Raw genomic sequence first — 23,930 nt, forward strand, 5'->3', positions numbered from 1 at the left:
ACTGATTTGGCAAAAAAATATTTTGTCTCTACTTTGTGTGTCCCGATTACTACCCACGAGAAAAACAGAGACTGGTGTATTTACTTAACGAAACGTATTTACTTAACACTGAAATATTGAAATAAAATTTAGTAACAAGATTGCTTTAACTATATTTTTTCTATTTTAAAATGTAACCAGAATAATACTTCACTGCAGTTTCCAGGCGCTACTCAGTCACTGCTTTCAGTATTTCACTACGATGCACCCTGCAATAGTTAATCAAATGGATTTAGATATCAGAAAACCATAAGAGTGTTGCGCAGCCTAATTTTTTACTCTGTCCCGCTATAATTCATTTGAGAAGCTTTATGACTGCTAATCGTTAGTAGGGCGTAAAGTTGCAAACAATAAATCTTCCAGAATGCCATACTCAAAATTTCTTAGTAGTGAGAATCCAGAATTCCTACAGTATTTTCGACAGCACAACATTGATCTGTACTGCATGCCGAAATATAGTAGTGTTTCAGCAAATGAGATAGTAGACAAGGGAGCGAAGAAAGGGTCAGAGACAGAATGCGAGGAATCGAGTCCAATAATACAAGCCATTGGGTTCGAAGTTTCGTAGGTTGAGTACAAGTAGATTCAGATATCATAGATAAAATTATCACTTTTATAATACTTGGAAAAAACTGTAAGAGCCTCAAAACGAATATGCGGCTGTTCAAATATATAGAGCGTCACTGGACTAAGTATCAATCACATGGTGGTCAACTTCTGAGCTCCAATCGAAAGTCTCTATAAGAGAAGAAGCAAAATCTATTCACACTTCGTGTGCGAATATGGCGTATCTTGAAAAATGTGTTTCAGATTTCAGGCTAACTTCTTTGAGAAATTGAAAAACTTAGCTGGAGTCTTCGATTTAATCCGCCAAGATAGCGGAATACTTGAGGAGATGTTGAGATAAGGTTGTCGCTTACACGCTTTATTGACTATTTGGTCGATCTCCTCCTCCTACTTTTGGTGTGTGGCTTGATGTTGTTTCCCGAATGGAGGAGCCAACAGTTTTAAGCCGACTCCGATTGGCAAATGGTTTTTAGTGAGGAGGAAAAAACACTTCGAGGCTAGCCATTGCCTGCCCAGGGGCCACCGATATTATGGAGGTTGAATTAGTTTTAAAGGTGACACACAGATGGCGCTATTTATCACTTTATCGCGTTGGCAATACTGAATATATATTCATGACAAAGCCTCATCCCTAGGCTTTGTTTATCAGTATCTAACATTTCGCTGAAGTATAAACAACGCAGTGTTTTCGTGCTCCGAGTATGTCAACTTTCGTGCCGTCGAAACGCAATTTGCGGGAAGCTTTGCTTTTCTGCTTCAATTTGAAAAAAAATACAGCCCAAGCCCGTGAATTGCTGCAGGAGGCCTACCCAGACCATACTCCGTCGATTTCAACATGTGAGTACTGGTTTCGACGATTCAAAAGTGGTGATTTTCACACCGAAGACAAGGAGCGTCTTGGCCAGCCCAAAAAGTTCGAGGACGCGGAATTGGGGGAATTGGTAAACGAGGACTCGTGCCAAACCCAAGAAGAGCTTGCTGAATCATTGGGCGTTGATAAATCAACCGTTTGCAAGCGTCTAAAAGCGATGGGAATGATCCAAAAGCAAGGACATTGGGTCCCGTACGAGTTGAAGCTGCGCGACGTCGAACGGCGACTTTTTACGTGCGAATTGCTGATCGAGCGACAAAATCGGAAGGGTTTTTTGCATCGGGTGGTGACTGGCGACGAAAAATGGATCCACTACGATAACCCAAAACGCAAAAAATCATGGGGTTTGCCCGGCCACGCATCAACGTCGACGGCCAAGCAGAATATTCACGGCAAGAAAATCATGCTCTGCATTTGGTGGGATCAGGTCGGCGTCGTATATTTTGAGCTGATCCAACCGAGCGAAACAATCACGGGGGATCGTTACCGACTGCAATTGATGCGTTTAAGCCGGGCATTGAAAGAAAAACGGCCGGAAACGGTAAAAAGGCACGACAAGGTTATTTTGCAACATGACAACGCTCGGCCGCATGTTGCTCAACCTGTCAAAAAATACCTTGGAACGCTTGGCTGGGAAGTGTTACCCCACCCGCCGTATAGTCCAGACATAGCTCCCTCCGATTATCATTTGTTCCGGCATATGAGTCTCGATTTGGCGGACCAGCGGTTCTCCTCGTACGAGGCTACCAAAATATGGGTTGAGTCATGGATAGCCAAGCAGCGGCCAGAATTTTGGAGAAACGGCATCCGGAAATTGCCCGAAAGATGGGCGAAAGTTGTAGCTAGCGATGGCCAATACTTCGAATAAAATATTTTGTACCGTTTTTTCACAATAAAGCCCCAAATCTTCGAAAAAAACCTTTAAAACTAATTCAACCTCCAATAAATAAAATTTTTTCTACAATTTGATGTTTCATGCACGGTCATTCGAGTATATGCACTTCCGAATAGCAGTCACGTACCATCATAGCGATGGATTCGTGTTTTTTCTACAGAAAGAGCTATGTTTCCAGAGAGTATGCGTTAGTTGTATGTAGACTATTTTTCTAGGGCTAAGATATCCAATTCTTTAAGCCATTTCTTTATAGACTTCCCTCCTTTTCTATCTACTCTGTTGAAATAGCGCACTTCTTGAATAATTCTGGTACAAATACAATAACAACCACCAGCCACCACGTACTTACTGGGTTGAGTTATGGTAGTTGCCACTGCCCAAGTGAAGGAGAAAGGGGGACCCACTGAGGCCTGAAAGCTAATTACGATTACTTTGGGTACAAGTCTCCCACTTTAACTCCCGATTAACTTCAAAGAAAATTTTTACGCCGTCATTTAAAATTTTTATCTCAAAGACGATGTTTGTAGTCAGCCGAGCACCTAAAAGAAAGTTCTCAGAAGAAGTGGACAGCCATATCTCTATCAGTATTTGAAGCTTAATAAATATCGAATAGTATCAAATAGTAGTATTACCTACGATTTTGTATAATTTCGATGTGTGAGATATTAATAAATTATTTTCCTGTTCGGTGCCACTTTGGAACAACTGCTTTTCCAGCAAGGCATGCTCCAAACGGCATATTAAATCACCTTGTACTGGCAAAATACACAAAAAGGTGAAGGGGATTTAATTACACAGGAAATCACAAACATGTTGCTGATGATGAGTATTATAATTCTTAGGATTTTTCGTCTTTTGACTGCAGACGCGCGTGCAAAGTCAAAGCAGATTTCATACAAAATTTTTGATGTGAGTAAAATCCAGGAAAACTTCCATATTGGCACGTGCACATGCAAGTACTCGTACATTTGTACTATGTATATATTCCATATATGTATATATAAATATTTGCAACTACTATATGTTCATATAAGTGTATCTATTCATTTTTACTTCACATTAATATCGAGCAGCAGCACTCACCTGATGCAGCGCTATGAAATCCTTTAAGTCACGCCATTTGCTTTCGTACAACGAACGACGTGAATACATGCGTTGAATTATCGCCGTCACATTACCGAACACCACGGCGTGCATTAATGCTGTCAAGTGGATAAAAAAGAGCAGGAAGGAGAGAGCACATCGAGGTAAACAGAATAGGAGTAGAAAAAATATGAAAAGCGTTAAAAAAATCTCAGGAAAGTATGGTTCAAAGGCAAGTGCAAGTGCTTTTAAAGAGAATTTCACAAATACACGCACATGTGCACTTGTACAGATATGTATATATATTTTTTTTTCTTTTCTTCTTAATATACTAAAAAATTCGTAAGACGTTAATTAAACGATTTATCAGTACTTAGTTGCATAAGTGTACATATGTATGCGCATTTGCATGAAATACGAGTACTTTTGCGCTCTCTTTCTTACCGCCAATTAACATCATAATGATGGAGAAGACCTTTTCTGCGGTTGTGTTCGCTGACACATTGCCAAACCCCACAGATGTTAGGCTGGTGAAGGTGAAGTAGAGCGCCGTCGAATAGGCTTCGGCATTCGTTATGTTAGTGATGGGTATTTTCAAGCGCTCAGACAACGCGTGCATCCAACCTGAAAGGAAAAGACGTTAGTTTGGTAATTTTTCATTAACTTACCATATAATAAGTTTAAGTATATAAATCTATCACAAACGCAATAACATTGTAAGGCAAAAGGTGTGTATATAAAAAACATTACCCACAAAAAAAAAATTAATCATAATAAAAGTAAAAATGATTGCGGATGATGTTTGGAGTATTAGGCAATATAATGAAATCATTTTTGATCGTAGGTTTCAGGAAAAAAATTTAGGCCTACATTTTATTGTGTGAGCATAACTTGAAAGATTTTAGATTTTCCTTTCTAATAATTATTTCGAGGCATTTAATGGAAATATTTCTGTTGTAGCTGCGCTCAGAAAAAAAATATTTTTTCAAGTAATGCATGCCAATTCAAATTACGGTATTTTTCTCTTAACCACAGTGCGGTACACGGTGGTATATTTAGTTTGGACTTCGTAGATTAACTTAAAAAATTGAATGCAGATATCTTAATATTGTTGAGTGTCGAAAAAAAGTAGGTAAATTTGTACATTACTGCGTGCGTAATGAGTATTTATTGAAGAGCATCGTTAAAGTGCACTTTGCAATATTCACATTTATTTATTATTCCGCTGTATCGAAGGCGTGCCACCGTAGCCGAATTGGTTGGTGCGTGTAATTCATAGAGAGAACGTAGGTTCGAGTCTCGGTGAAACACCGAAATTAAGAAAAACATTTTTCTAATAGCGGTCGCCCCTCGGCAGGTTATGGCAAACCTCCGAGTGTATTTCTGCCATGAAAAACTCCGCATAAAAATATCTGCCGTTCGGAGTGGGCTTGAAACTGTAGGTCCCTCCATTTGTTGAACAACATCAAGACGCTCACCACAAATAGGAGGAGGAGCTCGGCCAACACCCAAAAAGGGTGTACGCGCCAATTATATATATATATACATATATATCGAAAGCGTTTTATGTATACAAGGTGGCGCCACCGAATATTTTGTCTTAAAGAAGCAATCTGACTAACTTAGCCTAATCGAGACCCGTACGATTTCTTCTTATCTACACACCGTTCCAGAATTATAAACGCTCCACTATTTTTTTATAGAAACATAATCCTTACTAAAATAAAAGCCATATAATTTAAAACTTTGTACAACATTTTTGAAAGATTCATTAAAACTTTCAGCTTTTTAACCAGAATTTTTTTTGGTATACAGTTCTTAGTCCACTGAATTTTAGTATACCAACAGTAAATTGTTATAGGCTCTAAAATTAAAAAAAAAAAAAAATTTTTTTTCAACAAATGTTAATAAATATAATCCTTTAAGAATGTGTCAAACAATTTTTAGAACATAAATTTAAGTATTTCTTATATTAAAATCGTCAACCGTGACGACTCTATTCTTTGCGTTCGAGCGCTGGGAGAGGAATTTTCATGTATTCAAACTTTTGACACGTTTTTCCAAAAACTATATTTTTTGAATTGGCGTACACGACAACTCGAAAAGTTATTGGCCGATCTCCCTGAAATTTTGCACACATCTTTTTTATGATATTAATTTCTATGTAAATTTACAATTTCGAAAATTTTTAGAAAAAATTTTTTTTTTTCGAAGCGACAATAGTAGGAAAATTCGCCCCAAACTTCTTTTTTTTGAAGCATTTTATTCCTCAATTTTTTTCCATTTCTCTTTAATTCATATAGAAATTGTGACATTATTAAACAAAAAAATTTTGGGTTTTTTGTATTCAGATCACTGTCGCCGTTGCTAGAATGCCCGCCAATCGAGAAGCTCCGCTGCGAGTGTATATTGTATATTATTTTAATGTATAAATAAACTGTACGGCAATTTTGAAAAAAAAAATATATATTGACTTCTTCATTTTAAATAATTTTAATGAAAATGAGGGAAAATATGGTCATTTACAGGTATCCCCTCAGTAAGTACTTTTATTATTTAGAACCACGAAATTCTAGAAAAAGCTGAAAAAATAATTTTACATAAGAGCTAAGTTCTTTACTAAGATCTAAGTTCTTGAACATATTTAATTTCTCAATTACGAACCAAAGTTTTAGAATAACATTTCCTTATGCAAAATATTGGCTTTATATAAAAGATTAAAAGATAATTATTTCATGAAAGAAAATTAAATAATAGGCACCAAAACGGCTTAAAATAGCCAAGCTATATAAGTAAATCATAATACTCTTACATATACGATTTAATCTAATGCATATTGCCCCTCACAGTTACAAATCAATTGTATTTTATCCTCATTGGCTGTATATTTTACTACTACATCTTTAACATAAATTGCAATTGATATCCCAATAAATTTCCTTGCCTAATTGGATTGACCTATTGACCTTTCAAGCGGCTGTCATTTAACTACACACATTTCTACATAGAAAGATAGTGAAAAGGTTCATAGTCAAGAATTGCTGACGTAAGCTGAAGCACATTTCAACTGAACTAACAACAAAAACACATTAGCAAATGAATGATTAAGTAAAGAAGATAGCTTTCGCAAAGCAAAACAAAACAGTGACAAATAATCCGTTAGAGGAGACTACAAAAAAAAAACCAAATGTCAACAATGTCAGAGTTAGAAAAATATGCTGCGTATACAGATGTATATATCTACTATTGTTGTTGGTATATACTCGTATTGTTGCCTCAGCATAACCACAAGCTCGTGCTTGCAGACGTTAGCGAGGATACGGTAAGTTTGCGGATCATTGCAAAGTAACAGCTCGCTGTCAGCAAACAGACAAGCGAAATATCCAATGCAATGGAAAACGAAGCGGATTATGGAAGTGCGCATCTTTGTAATGTATGTGTGTGTGTGCACAGTGTGTAGCAAATACATACAAATATTGTGTATGTGTATTATTTCGTATGGTAACGAGCGGAAATGGCTGAGAGCAATGGGAAATTGTCTACAAGTGTCTGCTTCCTGGCAATACACACATAAATATTTGTACAATTTTGTGTATGTCAAGAGGACATATGCCAACATATGCGTATACACGTGGACGAATGTATTAGGGTAGCCAAACAACATAATTTTTCTTCTTGACGCTACTTACAGCTATTGAATTCCTATGAAAACAAAAAAAATAAACAAAAAAGTGTTTCGTAAATTTATAATAAAATGTTTATGGTGCGATATTATTTAAACTCTCCTTTCTATTTTCCTTCAAAAATGTACAAAAACTGGGCTTTATAAGCAAAAGTTTCACAAATTTTAAAAGATCCTAGAAATGCTAAATTACAAAAACAAACTATTTAAATTATTTTAATATATCTTTTTTTTTGGTTATTCATAACAAATTTACGGAAAAGTGAATTTCTCCCCTGGAAATTCAATGATATTTTTGAGTAGAAAAATTTTGCATAAAAGAAGATAATATAAAACTGGCTGTCTGATTTTTGGGCCAAAATACAAGTTTAGGTGCTAGTATAAAAAACCAAAAAAGATTTCAACCCAACACACTTGCACTCTCGATTTATCAACCGCGTCTTACCAGAAGTTTCAAGCTAGCTCAGTTTTTGTGTATATACACAAATAAAAAACGATTTTTTTCTGGGAACGCCTGTAGTGAAATTGACCAGAAAACTATTAAGGGGGAACGCCACTGTGGGGGGTCAAAAAATAGTCGATTTTTGGGAATTTTTTTTTAAGTAGGATCTAACAAAAGGCAATTTATTATATATGTATTAAACTATGTTGATGTAAATTTTTATTAACAAATATTGAAAATTGACCAATTTATTAAATAAACGTAACGAGTTAAAAAAAAATGACGTCATCTGGTGGCAGGGATACATCAATGAATAATCATCTGAAATCAAATAACCAACAATTGTATTAATCTCCACAATAGTGACTACCGTTGTACGTATCTGTTTTTTTTTTAACAAAATGGTGGTGATTTGAATTTCGATGTGTGTTTTTCACCATTTTTTTTGATTTTCAACAGGCCCAAAAAATAGTTATTTTCAAAATTTTGAAAATCGGCTACGTACAACTATAGCCAATGCGATAACAAAAATTTGAAAAAAAAGAAAACTAAAATCGGTTCATTAGTCTTCGAGAAATCGGTGCCACGTATCAAAAAATGTCATTTCGAGAAAAACGCGTTTGAAATAAAGCATCGTATCGTAAGCGCTACGGGGCCGAACCGACGGGCGCTCACTTAAGTGCACATAGAACCGGGAATAAAGTGAGTTTCGCTTTAAAATTTTTACCACATTTTCTTGACTAGTTATACTAACAGTTTATGCACAAAAAAAATCGATTTTTTTTGAAATTTCACAGTGGCGTTCCCCCTTAGTTTTCTAGCGATTTTGCAGAAACGACATTGTCTACTTGACAAGTTCCCTTCCCTTTAACTTTAATATTCATAAATTTATTTATCCATCCATTATAATATTTTTATCACTTATTGTAACTCTCTGAACAAACGGGCTGCTTCAATCCACAAGCAAGCTTGGCAGGCTGCAAGAAGCTGCAGATGGGCAAAACTGATGTTACCTGTCATAGCCGATCGACTGTTAAGAAGCGTCCACCTTGACTCCTTGGTACCACAAGATCTGCTCAGATTTCCTCGGAGGTTGTGTAGATTTAAAGAAAATTAAAAAGGGAACCCGAGTGTAGTACAATGGACTTAATGTTGTCTTAGTGCTGTACTTGCTATATTAGTTGGCCTGGCAAAAAAAAAATAACTCTATTCCTTCATTCTTTATTCCTTCCTCCATTCATTATTCCTTCTTTCTTTCATTTCTTAACTCTTTCTTTTCACTCTTTTTGAAGTCACATATCACGTCCAAGCGCAACCAAATTGGTAAAATATTGCATGGTTTTGGAAGTATATACTAAATATAAAAAAATTTTCTTGTGCGCGCCTAAAAAATATAACAAATTAACTTCGTTTTTTATGTGAAGAAAAGGCACAACATCGTTAGAATTTTTTTTTAATTAACGGGATGTTTCAACAACTACAAACGTGCACTTTATTATATTAAAATATACAAATGAGCTAGAAAACTGCATACCAAAAATTCTTCCAAAAATTCTACTCAGAAATCCTTAAAGTGGGATGAATGGTTTGAGGGAATTTTCTAATCTTTTCATTAAACTTGGAAATTGGATTTATATGGCTTTTATTAGACAGTGAGCTATACTTTTGCTCACAAATAATGAGCATTCAAAAAATGGATGAAAAATAGTAAAAATGTTGATATGCCAACATTATGTTGCGGGGAATATATAAGTAATATGTGTATGTTCGACGTGAGTATGAACCCAATGGGGTCATAACTACGATTTATTGCATTATTTCGATCTCAACGCTATGCGCTATTTCAAGAACAGTTGTTTTCATTTAGTTAAAATACTCCGATTATGGGCCCAATTAAATCATAAATATGCATTTTTGGAGTAGATATTTCGGTCCAACGCCATATATGTGGTACGAACACTTTTTCTGAAAACATTTATTTTTATGTGATTAAAACGACGTACCATATGGAGCAAGTTGAACTATTAGATTGAGCGATATTGAACGATATTTGAATATATCGATCCCAGCGCCATCTAGCAAATTCAAAAGCTTTCCTTCAAAACTTTTCTCATTATAATCGCCGTTGCATTAATGCTTTAGGAGGGTATAAACTAAAAACAAGCAAACTTTTATAAAATTTAATTTACATGAATATAATTTTTATATATTTTAAGCACTAAAATCAATTCGATTACTAGAACAATTTTCTAATGACCGAATCGCATGTGGTGAATATTTTTAGATCACCTGTATGAGTGAAAATTTTGAATAATTAAGACACTTCGAAATATCAACAAAAAAGAAAAGAAAGTGGAAAAAAAGTGCGACAAGAAAAACACCCAGAGGTATCAGAAGATGTCTCGAAGGAAAAGGTCCAATCTTTTTTCAATATCTACATGCAAAGGTAAAATATAAATTGAGAGGAAATTAAATTGAAATTTGAAAAAAACGAGAATTGAAAGCACCGAGGAATGGTAACTCCTAAAACACTCAGTCTAAAAAGCCCATTATATTCAAAGCTCTGGAACCTAAAATGGTAGAAAATCAAGGGGGAAAGGAGAGAAGTGACACAGAGAAAGCGATAGAAAATGTGATCCTTGAAGCTTAGCATCTATTTGAACACCCCTTTTAAACTATACAGTATACAACCGAGAAATGGTTCTCAAATTCGTTCACACACACATTCTTTACAGACCAATACATAAACACCCCTTATAGATAATTTGTTGCTGCAAAGATCGTAAATCCAAGTTGAAATTTCATTACAGATGTAAACGGATTTCCTTATTGCATGACCACAAAAACGCTTAAAAACGGGAAAACAATTTAATTGAATTACAGGCCAGTATATCGTCCACTCACGTCACTCACCATCCCTTTAAGCTACCCAAGCAGTATGGTCAATCTGGAACTGTACTAGGTTAGCAAGCAGCAGCATGAGTTTTGCTGAAATGGAAAATCTCATTTGTCCCTACGAAAATAGCCAACAGCGAGTTTTGCTCAAATTTTCCTATTTCCTACATCCCGTTGGTTAATCTCTTTCGACAGTAGTGAGATGCGGTGTTTGTCAACAATAATTTTTTTATTTTCCCCACCGATGTACGTCCACATACCCACAGCCTTAGGTGCTTCAAGAAATTAATGTCAATTTTGTTATGAAATAAGTAGTAGTGTGGGAAAATCTTCACCACTTTTGAGGAACGCAATATTTATCCTAGCCACAATCGTTCCGTGGAGTCCAGCATTGAACTGTTAGTGTTGGACTTCGGCCACAAATAAAATGGTGCGATAAGGGTTTGTGCACAGAAAATTCTATCAACGTATAAAAATATGCGCATAATGGACTTATACCTTATACCGCTGCTTTTGAGGCTTAGAAATGGAGTACCCAGGAGGCAAAAATCAATATTTTCGACACCTGCTCTTCTTTGCTTTTCATCGAGTCTTCAGCACGGAAAAAGTTAGCAAAGTTCAAAAATGGCTACTTTGCTTTCTGAATTCGATGAAGAACGTCTCAAATTACTTTTTACGGACAACGGCCGCCAAACCAGTTGTAAATTGGCGACAAAAATGAAGTATTTGAAAATTTTTATTTTCTTGTTTTTTTGGAAAACGCGAATAATATTTCATCTTTTTGGAAAGTTTCATTAAACATTTAATTATAACAAAAACGGAAATAGGCTCGTTAATTTGGCGGATATGAAAACAAACGATAAGTTTTTTTTTATTTTTTTGCTGACGGAGTTGGGGGTTTTTTTTTGGAAAAAATTTTGGCCATTGAAAATGTACGAGACCTCCAGTAAAAAAAAAAATTTAAAGTCCATTTCAAATTTTTTATTTATTATACCAAAACTCAATGAGTCATAAAACTGCGTACATGAAATGTTTGTAAAAAATTCGGTTAAAAGTGTGAAATTTTGATCGAAATGATTGATTCATTTGACTTCATTTCTATGTTTTTTTTTTTCAATTTGAAACTTGTATTTGTGTAATTATATTATTTGTAGGAAAATGTGGAAAATTTTATGCATTGCTTATTAGTACTTAGACTTTATAAAAAAATTTATTTTAGTTTTTCCTTACAAAAATTAGTATATAATTAAAAAATCACGTGACCCAAAGTACAATGAAAAAAAAAGTCTGCATCACTTCTCCTTGGAATGTTGATGCATCTGTAAAAAGTAAAAAAAAAATCTTCTAAAATAAAGTTGTAGTTATAGTCTATTGAGCCAGATTTTACGGCATTTTAAATAACGTATGTATTTTACATCATAAATTTCACACTTTAATTATGTGTACAACATTTTTTAATAAATACTATATATCTAAAAATCAGCTGCTCTGTGCATAACAGGAGCGATGAAAACCACTCCAACTGCGGGGCTGGAAATGATACTCAGCATACCACCAATTGATCTCATGGCCTAAAGCGAAATCCGCGAGGAGGCTAGTGGCTGCGGGGGCATTCATATGCAGAACTTTCGGTCACAGCTCAATAGGAAAGTGGGGCTCAGGTTGTACGCACTACATGACTCCGTACTTTAATTGGGAGAGAAGGTTTCGCACTAGAATTGAAGAGGAGGGATGGCACAAAGCCATGAAGCCTGGCCATAGAACTTTTCACATCTATACAGACGGCTCTAAAACTTCAGACGGAGTGGGAGCGGGTATTTACTGCTCAAAACTAGGGATAAGGCAGCCTATCAGGCTGCCAGACCATAGCAGTATTTTCCAAGCGGAAGTTTTTCCTGGGCGGGAAGTTGCAGATCTAGCCTACACTAGAACAAGAAAGAACTCAACAATTAATATATACGTGGACAGTCAAGCAGCAATAAAAGCAATAAGCTCATATTTTACTAAGTCCAAAAATGTTCGACGGAGCAGGGAGGCCATAGAAAGGCTAGCCGGAAACAATAGGCTGCATATCTATTGGGTACCTGGTCACAAAGGCATTATGGGGAACGAAATAGTAGATGAGATAGCAAAAAGTGCTGTGAGACTACCATTTGAACAAGAGAACGACATACCAAAACCGCTAAACACAATACACAACGAAATGGACGACCACATGAAAAGGCAAGTGGAAGCTTGGTGGACTAACCTGACCACATGCAAAACAGCAAAAGTTATGTGTAGAACTAACGACAAAAAACTGACTCAATTCGTTCGTACGCTCTCGCGAAAGGACTGCAGAACTCTCATAGGTATGCTAACAGGTCATAATCTATTGGCTGCACATACGTACAAGATGGGGATTGCGAACACGGACAAATGCAGGAAATGCAGAGAGGATGTTGAGGAGACTTCAGAACACCTTCTGTGTGTTTGTCCTGCATTATTAAAAATGTGTTTAAAATGCCTAGGAGCCCCGGATCTCCCAGCGTTGCTTAGATTCGCCAAAAGCGGTGACATCCTACTCGATGTATACTATCGGAATTCATTGACGTCGGTCCCCCTCTGGAATCGCTAGGGTCCAAAAGGTCTATGCGTGGCTTGTTGCCAACTTGGTTAACCTAACCTAACTTATCAAAAATCAAATCTATAGAGAAAACATTTTCGAATATTTTAAAGAAACCGATTCAAAGAATATTAAAAACTGTATGAGTTATCATGTGAGTAGCTTTTTCATGGCAGAAATACACTTGGAGGTTTGCCATTGCCTGCCGAGGGGCGACCGCTATTAGAAAAAACTTTTTTCACCAAAATTCGAATCAACATTTTCTCTGTGAACTCCGAATGGTAGTCACGCACCAACCCATTCGGCTACGGTGGAACAACATCAAGACGCACACCACAAATAGGAGGAGGAGCTCGGCCAAACAGCCAAAAAGGGTGTATACGCCAATTATATGTATACACATGATATATATATATATATATATATATATATATATATATGACTTATCATGTAGACCGTGCCGGGAAAAGTAGTTTCGAGAATAACGAGTTTAAACTTTCATGCACCTCAATCGAAGGACAGCTAACTACCTGTGCGCATCAAACTCTCGTCGGGCAGTTACATTTTCGACCATAACTTTGTATCTATGGAGAATTTTTACAATCGACTTCCACAGAAATACGCCTAAAGCTATAAAGAATAATAAGACGTATGTAACTCCTTAAGTAATTTTTTTTTATAAAAATATAGTTCGACTTATAATAAAGACCACAATATTCTAATATTCCGACCAAACTTTGTACAAGATTTATAAAATATTTAATGAAAAAACAAAAATTTTTTCCAAATTTTTTAATAAAATTTGTGCACGAACTTTTATAAAACACGCAGGTTCGAAGTCGCTCAAAATTGTCATTGTTTTCAAAAATTTCATAAATTACAAAAAAAAAACAAAAAATTATTAATCGAAACTTTTTAATAAAATTTGTGTACGCACTTTTATGAAACACTAAAACTTGATATAAGAATGTGCAGGTTTTAAGTCACTCGAAATTTTCGTTGTTTTTTGGTAATTTTTTCCCCCGCCCATGTTTCGCATTTTCTCCATTTAAAAATATGTCGGGCATTCGAATAATATACTAATCTTGAAGTACATAGTAAATAGAGTTCATATATGCCTCCCCTTCAAAATTTGTGTTCATACAAATACACCTATCTACCTATTTGCTAATGTGATTTTAGTTATGGTCTTGGCTGAGTTTCCAGCAAAATTTACCTTTGATTTTAATTTGCACCTAAATAGCTTATCACTTCTGAGGTGAAACGCAAATACTTATGTAATATCTGTGTAAACACAGCCCGCATGCAATGAAGATATCTCACCAGACGACCCTCTTACTAAGTTTCCCTCCAATTTAAGATGTGACATGAGCGCAAAGTCAATTCGTGCAGTTTGATTGACTTTTAATTAGTTTGCCTAGCGATGCGTACATATGTGTTGTTGTTGGTTTGGTTTTGATATTTCTTGCTCTGAACCATAGCCATAACTTTAATAACAAACGCGCTGTATTAGAAATAGCAGCAACAACATACACAACTGCATGCGATGCTATCGAAAACAGCCTTACCTGCTAAGAAACTTTATAGGCAAGCTGAAGTTCACTACTGCTGAAAATTTCATAATAATTAACAATCAATTTGTCAAATTATGTGTAAGAGAATATTCTAACTATTCCGCAAGCTTGAGAATTCGTTGTCCTGTAATCGAGCTTGTGACATTAAGCCTTTCTATTATTCGTTTTGTTGTTTATTGCTGGATTCGTGGATTCATAGGCCTATTAGAACTTGAAGTCACTTTTGAACGCTACCCCACAAGTTATAAAATTCATTTTTAAACACTTAAGTACCGAGGTATGCGAAAAAGGCACCTTTGGTCGCACAATCAATGTAATCGCTCTCAATAAGCGCGCCTTTTCGTCTTTTCTAAATTAAGTAAATCAGCAAGTGAAGTCAAGGTGGAGTAGTTGCTCTGATCAAACAAACAGCCATAGCTAAAGTTTTAAAGTAATAGAGAATGAAACGCTTTTTCATAGCAGAAATGCTCTCTGCGACTCCAAAAAAACCCAATGGAATGGGGACCAAAAGCGGCACTGAAAAGGTGGAAGGTTTTGCGGACCAGTAGGAAAAAACCTTTAAGTCGTATGAAACAATCTAGTATACTTCAAGTTGAAAATCAGCTGTCTTTTGTGTCGCTGTCAGAGATTAAAATACGTCTTCTTAAATCCAAAAAAAAAAAAAAAAATTACCACAGAAGCCTTAGAAAACCGTCCACAAAAAATGAAGCTAATTAAGTTCAAATATGTGCCAGCGTACTGGAAATTTTCAGAACTTCAAATGATTATAAAGTCTGGCAAAAGTCGCCACGAAGTGTTATCATACCGTCCGATCTCCATGCTATCTTTAATTTCTAAGTTACTCGAAAAATTAATTCTGCAGCGATGACAGCCTTTTATTGAAAATAAACAGCTTATTCATACTCGCAACTGAGCAAAATCATCGAATCACAAGCGTAATAGAAGAAGCAATCGAAAAGAAGAAAGTGTTCTCCATATTTCTCGATATTGCTCAGGTGTTCGGTAAAATATTGCGTGACTGACTACTCTATAAATTAAAGACCTTACTTTCAAAGAAATTTTCTGATATTTCAATTCGTATCTAAGGAATAGATACTCCAGGATGAAGTGTGATGGCTCTCTTTTAGGCCTTGAGCCGATAAATGCCGGGGATCCACAAGGAAGTACCCTTGGACTTTTATTTTATGTGCTTTTCATTTTTGATTTTTAATTGCTAAGATTTTTTTCTCGAATTTTTTAAATTTTTTCCTGCATACGGATTACTTCTTCAATTTAATTAATTAGCTTAAGGCCACAGTATCCATAGCTATAAGCTTATTGTATTTTATAGTTAACTGTTAATACAATTGTCAATAAAAACAAAAACAAATATAATAAATTATCATACCTTTTTGGATAGCTACAAATAAATACTAGTTTTTAAAATAATTTGCAAAATAGTTCACCTAAATTTTTGTTTCTAATGATGTGAAGTAGGAAACACTCAGTAAAAAATCTTAAATTCAAAACTTGATCAAGCAGCCAATTTTAACTGTCAGGATTTAGTTCAAATTTTATTGATGGACAAAATTCTCTTCCCATCCTAAAAAACTGATGTCAACACTTGCCAGTGCAGCAACTATTGTGCACATGGTTATCTCAAACCCAATACAGTGCACTCGCGATAACTCGAACTAATTAAAACAGGCGCTGTTCGATTTATCGAATTTGTTCGACTTATCAATTGAGTGTGCTATGTTAAAAAAACAGTCATCGATATCGATTTTTCGATCGATTGTTGAAAATGGAAGACAGTAGAAAATTTCTGTAGTATAGTTTCGTTATACGAATTACATTTTGGTCCATTGGCTGGATCAATGGTGTCACATTCGGCGGCATAAACATAGTTAAAATTAAACCATCCTCGGACTTTAATTCGATTTCGTTGGGATGTGATGGGGCATTATCAATTAGAAGAAGAGCCTTCTCAGGTAGTCCCCATCTTTCAAATTTTTTCTTACCTAAATATTAAAGTAATTTAACTTGGTTAAACAAATTGTTTTAATGAATCTGGATTTTACCTGCGGCACGAACGAATTATGAAACCAGTCTTTGAAAATCGCCGAAGTCATCCAGGCTGATTTGGAATTTTTGTACTCCACCGGACAGTTAAAATTTTTGAAAACACGAGGATTTCTTGCTTTGTCAATAACGAGAAGTTTAAGCTTATGGTTGCCGCTAGCGTTAGTGCAAGCCATAAATTGCCTTATCTTTCTTTTTTATAAGACTTATGGTGGACTTGGCTACCCCATATTCCTTCGCTAGAGAAGTAACACTACGTCTACGTTTAATTTTGTTAAGGACTTCAGCCCTCTCTTTTAATGTTAAACACTTCAACCTTTTACGATCCATTACTCACGTGCACTGATATACTACAAATGACAAATTTAAAGCAATTTGGTCAATGCAAGATGTTGTTCCCAGAAAACTAACGGGATATTAACGCCGAAATATTCATATGGACAATACACTAGTATACATATAATTTATATACATATACTATTACATATGTATCTATGTCCAAATTGTACATGTTTGAAAAGAATGTGTGTACAAATAAATTTGTTTTTTTGTTCGAGTTATAGCGCTTTTTTATTGTTCGAGTTACAAAGAAGTCAATAGGGGAAAAAATGTGTTCGAGTTAGCACGTCGTTCGACTTAGCGGCTATTCGAGTTACCGCGAGTGCACTGTATATATATATATATAGTTGGCGCGTACACCCTTTTTGGGTGTTTGACCGAGCTCCTCCTCCTATTTGTGGCGTACGTCTTGATGTTGTTCCACAAATGGAGGGACCTACAGTTTCAAGCCGACTCCGAACAGCAGATATTTTTATGAGGAGCTTTTTCATGGCAGAAATACCCTCGGAGGTTTGCTATTGCCTGCCGAGGGGCGACCGCTATTAGAAAAATGTTTTTATTAATTTTGCTTTCACCGAGATTCGAACCAATGTTCTCTCTGTGAACTCCGAATGGTAATCACGCACCAACCCATTCGGCTGCTTCAATCGAAATATTGCCTGCACTGCACAATGAGATACCTATGATTCCTACTAAATCCCTTTCAGTCAGTCGACAATTTTCCAATTTTTTCTTCGTGTCTGATGATGTTGCTGTTTTTGAACGTCCTTGACGTGTATCATATTCAAGGCTTGTACACCCACGCATTCAGCAACCTATCTAATATACAAGTTGATGACGAGAAGTCCTTATACACTTTTGAACATTTTTTTCTTTGCTTTTAAATCATCCAGAAATAAAAATTCATTGACTGCGCAATATTTGATTTCTTCCATTGTAGAAAATACTTTGACACGCCGATACTTAATGGCTTGTAAGCAAAGAATTAATCGACAGATTGAAATGAAACTTCACATGCGTTCATATGAAGAGAGTACTAACCTGACAAATGACTTAGGATAATAGCAATGTTCTCTCTTATTGAACAACGTAGTAAGTGTTTTGAAGTCGAATTTGTTTGTGATAACCAACGCAACGTGGTTTTTAAGTCAGAGGCAAGCACATGTCGAACTTATTTTCTCCTCCGTAATATCCTTGATATAGTTTAATATAGGCTGGTGCGAATAGAAATGATTGAATATCTATATATTATGATTATTTGTATATGAATTTGTGTGTGGCCGACTTGTTCGCTACCTGCTAAAATGGCTTTAGAATCAGCAAATGCACTAAATCTCTAAGAACTATACTTTCTAAGAAGCATATATTCTTTTTAATTTTAGACCATCAGCTTCCTGCATTTATTCATCTGCAAGATATCATATACTCGTACACTATATAAACGTGCAATTTGTCAGAAAGCACCACCATTACACTACTCTGTGAATTCGGCGAAAGCATTCCCTGACAACCTTATAAACATAAATATACGTATGTGTATGTGTGCGCAAGCTTTTGTACCAGCTACGCCTGTTAATCTATGGTAAAACTATCAAGTACACATATATGTTATGCATATCTATGTGCATGCAAGGATATGTTGTGGTGTACCAACTTGCTGTTCGGTCACACCGGGCGTATGAGTAATTTTCATATGAAAGCAAAGAGCAGCTATGCAACACATTGCGATATGTCGCATTCACTTAAGCTGCAATACATACACATGCTCATGTATAGCAATTATTCATGAATATGCATGCTTACAAAGTATTTCGTTGCACTCACCTATATCCCAGCCGCTATCATTCATCATATACTCCTTTTCGGCAATGACATACCAAATACAGGCCAACCAGTGCGCCACCAGGGAGAAGCAGAGCATCAGAAGTGTCAATATCATGGCGGTGTATTGTGAGTATCGATCCATTTTTTGCAGCAATCGTGCCAAGCGCAACAAGCGTGTCAATTTCACCAAATGAATGTGTGATTCCTGTGGGTAGAAAAAGAAAAGACGTGAGAAAAAATGAAAAAAAAAATACTTGGCGATGCCTGTGTATTGTGTGAAGGAAGAAGTGATGCGAAAAGTTTGTTTTTCTTTGAATGGAAGAAGAAAAAAAAGCGGAAAAAAACAAAGACGTGAAAAATTCGCCGACTCAGCAAATGGTGACTTTTTTTAATTCAAACAAAACCCGTCTGCAGTATCTTTTTCTTGCGGAATATGCAACGTGACACCAGAAATCCGAACAGTTGATGACAGACTGTTGCTAAACTAAGTTAATTGAAAGTGTGTCAGTGACTGCAACAATCGCGGTAAAAGAAATGTACTCTCAAGTGGGGATATCAGTATAAGCGTTAATTGCTGATTTTAAGATTTTAAGAAATTTCGGATTGGTCCCGAAACACAATATTCCTAAATTCGGCAACAGCCCAATAGGTGTTTTTCGTAAAAACTAAGGCATTTTAATATACATACAAATATTATTTTTACTTAAGACAAATAATTTTCTGTCCTCTTTTTAGATTTCCCTTTCCAGGTACAAGCACTGTTACGATTTTAATCGGCAACTATTGCTTATTACATTTAAAATATTTTTGTTGAGAGCAAAGCACGTAAAATTAAGTTTTCAAACTTATCCATTGCGCAATCATGGAAGCGGCAAACAAAAAACCATACTTTGTAGGAAAGTGTTGCAAGCCTCGGCTATATTGTGAGTCAACTTGCAATTTTGATCGTTGACAACTGTTTTTTTAATAAAATTCTATGCCAAATGTTTCTTTAATTTTTCTCTTATTAGTATTTTAATTTAACAAAAAAAAAAAAAATATATAAATTATCTCGACATTCATATCAACTAGAAGCTTAATTACTCATGCCATATTCACAATTACGGCTCATACTCACGGAAAAAGGAAATTAAAATAAATAAGAAAATTAACTTACTATAACAAAGGGACGTGAATCGCTCAACAAAACGACATCTAAGTGCGGTATACAATTTTCGGAATGCTCTAGCCAAAAGTACATCTCCTCTAGCTCTAAGAAATAGCAACGTTCAGCGTGATTTTGGCGAACCAACTGTGACTGAGCTAAGGAAGTAATTTGCCATATCTCATAAGCAACGATTAAAAGTCATGAAGAGCGCGTTGCAACTACTTATATATTGTAAAATACTTATTAAGGTAAGTTAAATTATCAGATGAAAATTGCTTATAGGTTTCCTTTCAAATATACTCGGTGCAATTATACAACGCTTCTAATCAATGTCTAAGCATCGTTAATATAAAAAATATTGTCTATGAACTTGATAATCTTCTCAACCGGAGAGCCGACATACTGGCTAGCAAACTTAAAAAAGGTTCCTGACCACGTTGATTTTTGTGCCATCAAAGGTATGATCCAGGTAAATCCAGCCTGGATGCTTCTTCAGATCAATCGCCAGCGATCACTACTTCTACTGCCTACTTAACACCAGCCGTAAAAATTGGACTCATTATAAAGCCATTTTGACATCGACACTGGGCATAGGAGTTTATCTTAAAAGCGAGGAACATATAACGAGGATACCGAGTATTTAAAAAAATGCATACAGGAAGCAGCGTGATCATCCGCCACTCCTGCGCTAGCAGGCAAACTTAATTAAAAAACGTCGGCCAAGAAAAACATGCCTACAAATAAAAAATTCGGAAGGTAAACATCGTTTCACGAATCATGAAAAGGTATACAAATATTGGTTAAAGATAAACATGATAATGAAATGAGTCAGTTTCTACGGGGCTTGGAAAATTCATTAAAAAAATGTTACAAAAACTTTATATAAACGTAACAAAATGCAGTTAAATTACAAAAAAAAATTAAACTATACTTAAAAAAACAAAAAAAAAAAAATATGCGTGTTTACTTACTGACTCATTGATATTTGTAAAAAAATTGTTAAACAAAATATTTAAAATTTGTTTTCAAAAAAAAACAAATGCATTTCTTTCAACTTTCCGATAATTGCAAAAAATTAAAATACTAAAACATTGATTTTTGGAATATGCATTTTTCGTAAAAAAAAAAAAATTTGAAAGAAATGTGTTATAAATGTGGAAAAATTAAATTAATATACCATTAAAATACAATTGTAAGAAAAACTCAAAAATTGTTTGAAAGAAGGTTCTTTGAATTTTTTTTTTTTTAAAGAAAACCAAACGTTTAAATTTCTTTTCTATAGCTTATTGTAAAAAAAAAAATAGTTTGAAAAAACTAAAAAACACGCTTTTATTGCTAATCGAACTAAAAAGTAGAAAATAAATTTTAATGACAAAAGGTCCTATAATGAAGTAATAGCAAATCGAACGATCAGTCATAGTCAACTACCTAAGAACAGAATTATAACAAAAATTTAGATACAAATAGAATAATTCAAATTCGAGTTAAAAGCGTGGGATGCATTTTGCTTCACTTTCATAACCCTCTGTACATAGGTAGTTGCCAATAGAATGATTGTAATATTTACTATACCAAGCATCCCACGCTTTTAACTCTAATTTGAATTACTCTATTTGTATCTTAATTTGTGTTATAATTCTGTTCTGAGGTAGTTGACTTTGACTGATCGTTCGATTTGCTATTACTTCATTATAGGACCCTTTGTCATTAAAATTTATTTTCTACTTTTTAGTTCGATTGGCAATAAAAGCGTGTTTTTCAGTTTTTTTTTTACTATTTTTTATTTTCTACTTTTTAGTTCGATTAGCAGAAAAGCGTGTTTTTTAGTTTCTTTAAACTATTTTTTGTTTATTATGAATGAAAATTATTGTTATCATTGCAGTCAGTGAATAAATTATTCGATTTATTCGTGTTATATTTAATTCCTTTCTTATCGACTGTGAGTCTAAAGCTATGCAGTTATCGGCCGTGATAAAGAAGTAATCGGGATGAAGAACTTATTTCGTGGAGGGAGCCTGAAAAACCGATTTACAAGATTAAATAAAGATTTTTCATTTTACAACCAAATTCACCTTACTTTTTGCCCACAGTAAAAAAAGAAAATATCAATCCTGGCAATCCTAATAAGGATAATGGAAAACTTTTATCAAATTATTGCATTGTCATCGGTCCTTGATAGGTGTGCAAAATTTCAAGTCGATCAGATTTTTAGAAGCCAGTGAAAATTAAGCTCAAAGATTCCGTTACATACATACATACAACCCGAGCTAATAAAAGTGTGTTAAAAAACTAAATCAATAATTTTTGAAAAAATTAAAATATAAAAATTTGTTTTTTTTTTAATCGTTTTGATATTTCATTTGTAACTTATTGATATTTGTAAAAAATTATATTACTGGTTTTTGGAAACATTAAGGTTTAAATATTTGTTTGATAAACTTTTCTTTACATAACTTCCATTTTTGTTTTATTATTATTTTTTTTTTTTTTTGGTTGAAAACAAATGTTTTTATTTTTATTTGAAACTTATTGATATTTGCAAAAAAATAATAAAACTAGACCAATGATTTTTGGAGAACAAATTTTATGTCAAAAAGTTTTTCGTAAAAAATTTGTGGCAAAAAAAAATTTAGTTAAAATACAATGAAAAATTTGTAAAAGAATGTTTAGTTTGTTTCTGAAACTTTTTCTATAATATTTTACTTACACATATTTAAATACAACTAATATATCTTTCAGAAAGGTAATTTTAATAAATTTTGGTTACTTTTTGATATTAATAAAAAAAAATTATAAAGGCAAGAAAAGATTTTTTGAATTTTTTTTTTTTTTTGTTTTGTTCTAGAAAAATGTATTATTTTTTTCGTCAGTCATCTGTCAACAATATTCAGTTCATTGTTTGTTACGTTTCATACAACAATGCATATTTGTCGCTTTTAAAAATGTCGAATTTGGTGCCTTCTACGATTTGCGGACATCGTTGATTTTCTGTTATCAATTGAAGAAAAACGCTTCTCAAGCTCATCAAATGCTTACAGAAGCTTCAGGTGGTTTGAAAAATTCCGTAGTGGTGATTTAGCGTGGAGAACGAGGACCATGGCCGGCCACCGAAAAAGTTTGAGGACGCCGAATTGCAAGCATTGTTGGATGAAGATGATGGTCAAACGCAAGAAATGATGGCAGAGCAGTTGTGAGTGACCCAAAAAACCATTTCCAAACGTTTGAAAGACATGGGCATGATTTTAAAGGTCGGAAGATGGGTGCCGCATGAACTGACAATGTGACAATGCACCACCACATCGAACAAAAGCGACCCGGGAATTGGTGGAGACGTACGATTGGGAACCGCTGGTGCAAGCGGCTTACTCACCAGTCTTGGCGCCTTCAGAGTATCATTTGTTTGCATCGATGGGCCACGCACTTTCCGAGCAGCGCTTCAATTCAATTTCAATTTTCGATGATTGGTTTGCGGCCAAAGACGGCAAATTTTTTTGGCGCAGCATCTACAAATTGCCTGAGGGATGGGAAAAATGTGTCGCTAGCGATGGTTATTATTTTGAAGATTAAATTTGTAACCATTTTTTGTTAATAAGCGTTTGAAATTGAAAAAGAAGTCATTTCATAGGTATATACCTGCTATATACTTAGCAAAATTAGGTTAAATTACAATTTATTATTTTATTATTTGTAAAAAAATGTTAGGTAAACTTACACGGCTTTAGTATGAAGTTTTTTGATATTATAAATGTAGTAAACTTAAACTAAAATACAACGTTCTTTGTTTCGTATGATTCTTCATTAAAACTTCAAAAAATGGAGCTCTTTTATTCAAGAATTCATTTTTTAACAAACTAGGAAAAAAGAATTTACATTTTGCTAGAAATCAAATAGTTAAATCGCATAATT

At 34.7% G+C, this 23,930-nt stretch overlaps 1 protein-coding gene across 1 annotated transcript in view; it reads right to left on the minus strand.

The window, feature by feature from the left end:
* LOC128868544 (potassium voltage-gated channel subfamily H member 8) overlaps nucleotides 1–23,930 on the minus strand; it is a 215,847-nt gene that overhangs the window by 73,687 nt on the left and 118,230 nt on the right. Inside the window, exons 8-10 of the mRNA XM_054110756.1 lie at nucleotides 18,878–19,082; nucleotides 3,900–4,079; nucleotides 3,456–3,574 (exon numbers count right to left, since the gene is read on the minus strand). Coding sequence (XP_053966731.1) covers nucleotides 3,456–3,574; nucleotides 3,900–4,079; nucleotides 18,878–19,082 — 504 coding nt within the window. The remainder of the gene's footprint in view (nucleotides 1–3,455; nucleotides 3,575–3,899; nucleotides 4,080–18,877; nucleotides 19,083–23,930) is intronic.

This window comes from Anastrepha ludens, chromosome 6 (genome assembly GCF_028408465.1).
Source record: "Anastrepha ludens isolate Willacy chromosome 6, idAnaLude1.1, whole genome shotgun sequence".
Lineage (NCBI taxonomy): Eukaryota > Metazoa > Arthropoda > Insecta > Diptera > Tephritidae > Anastrepha > Anastrepha ludens.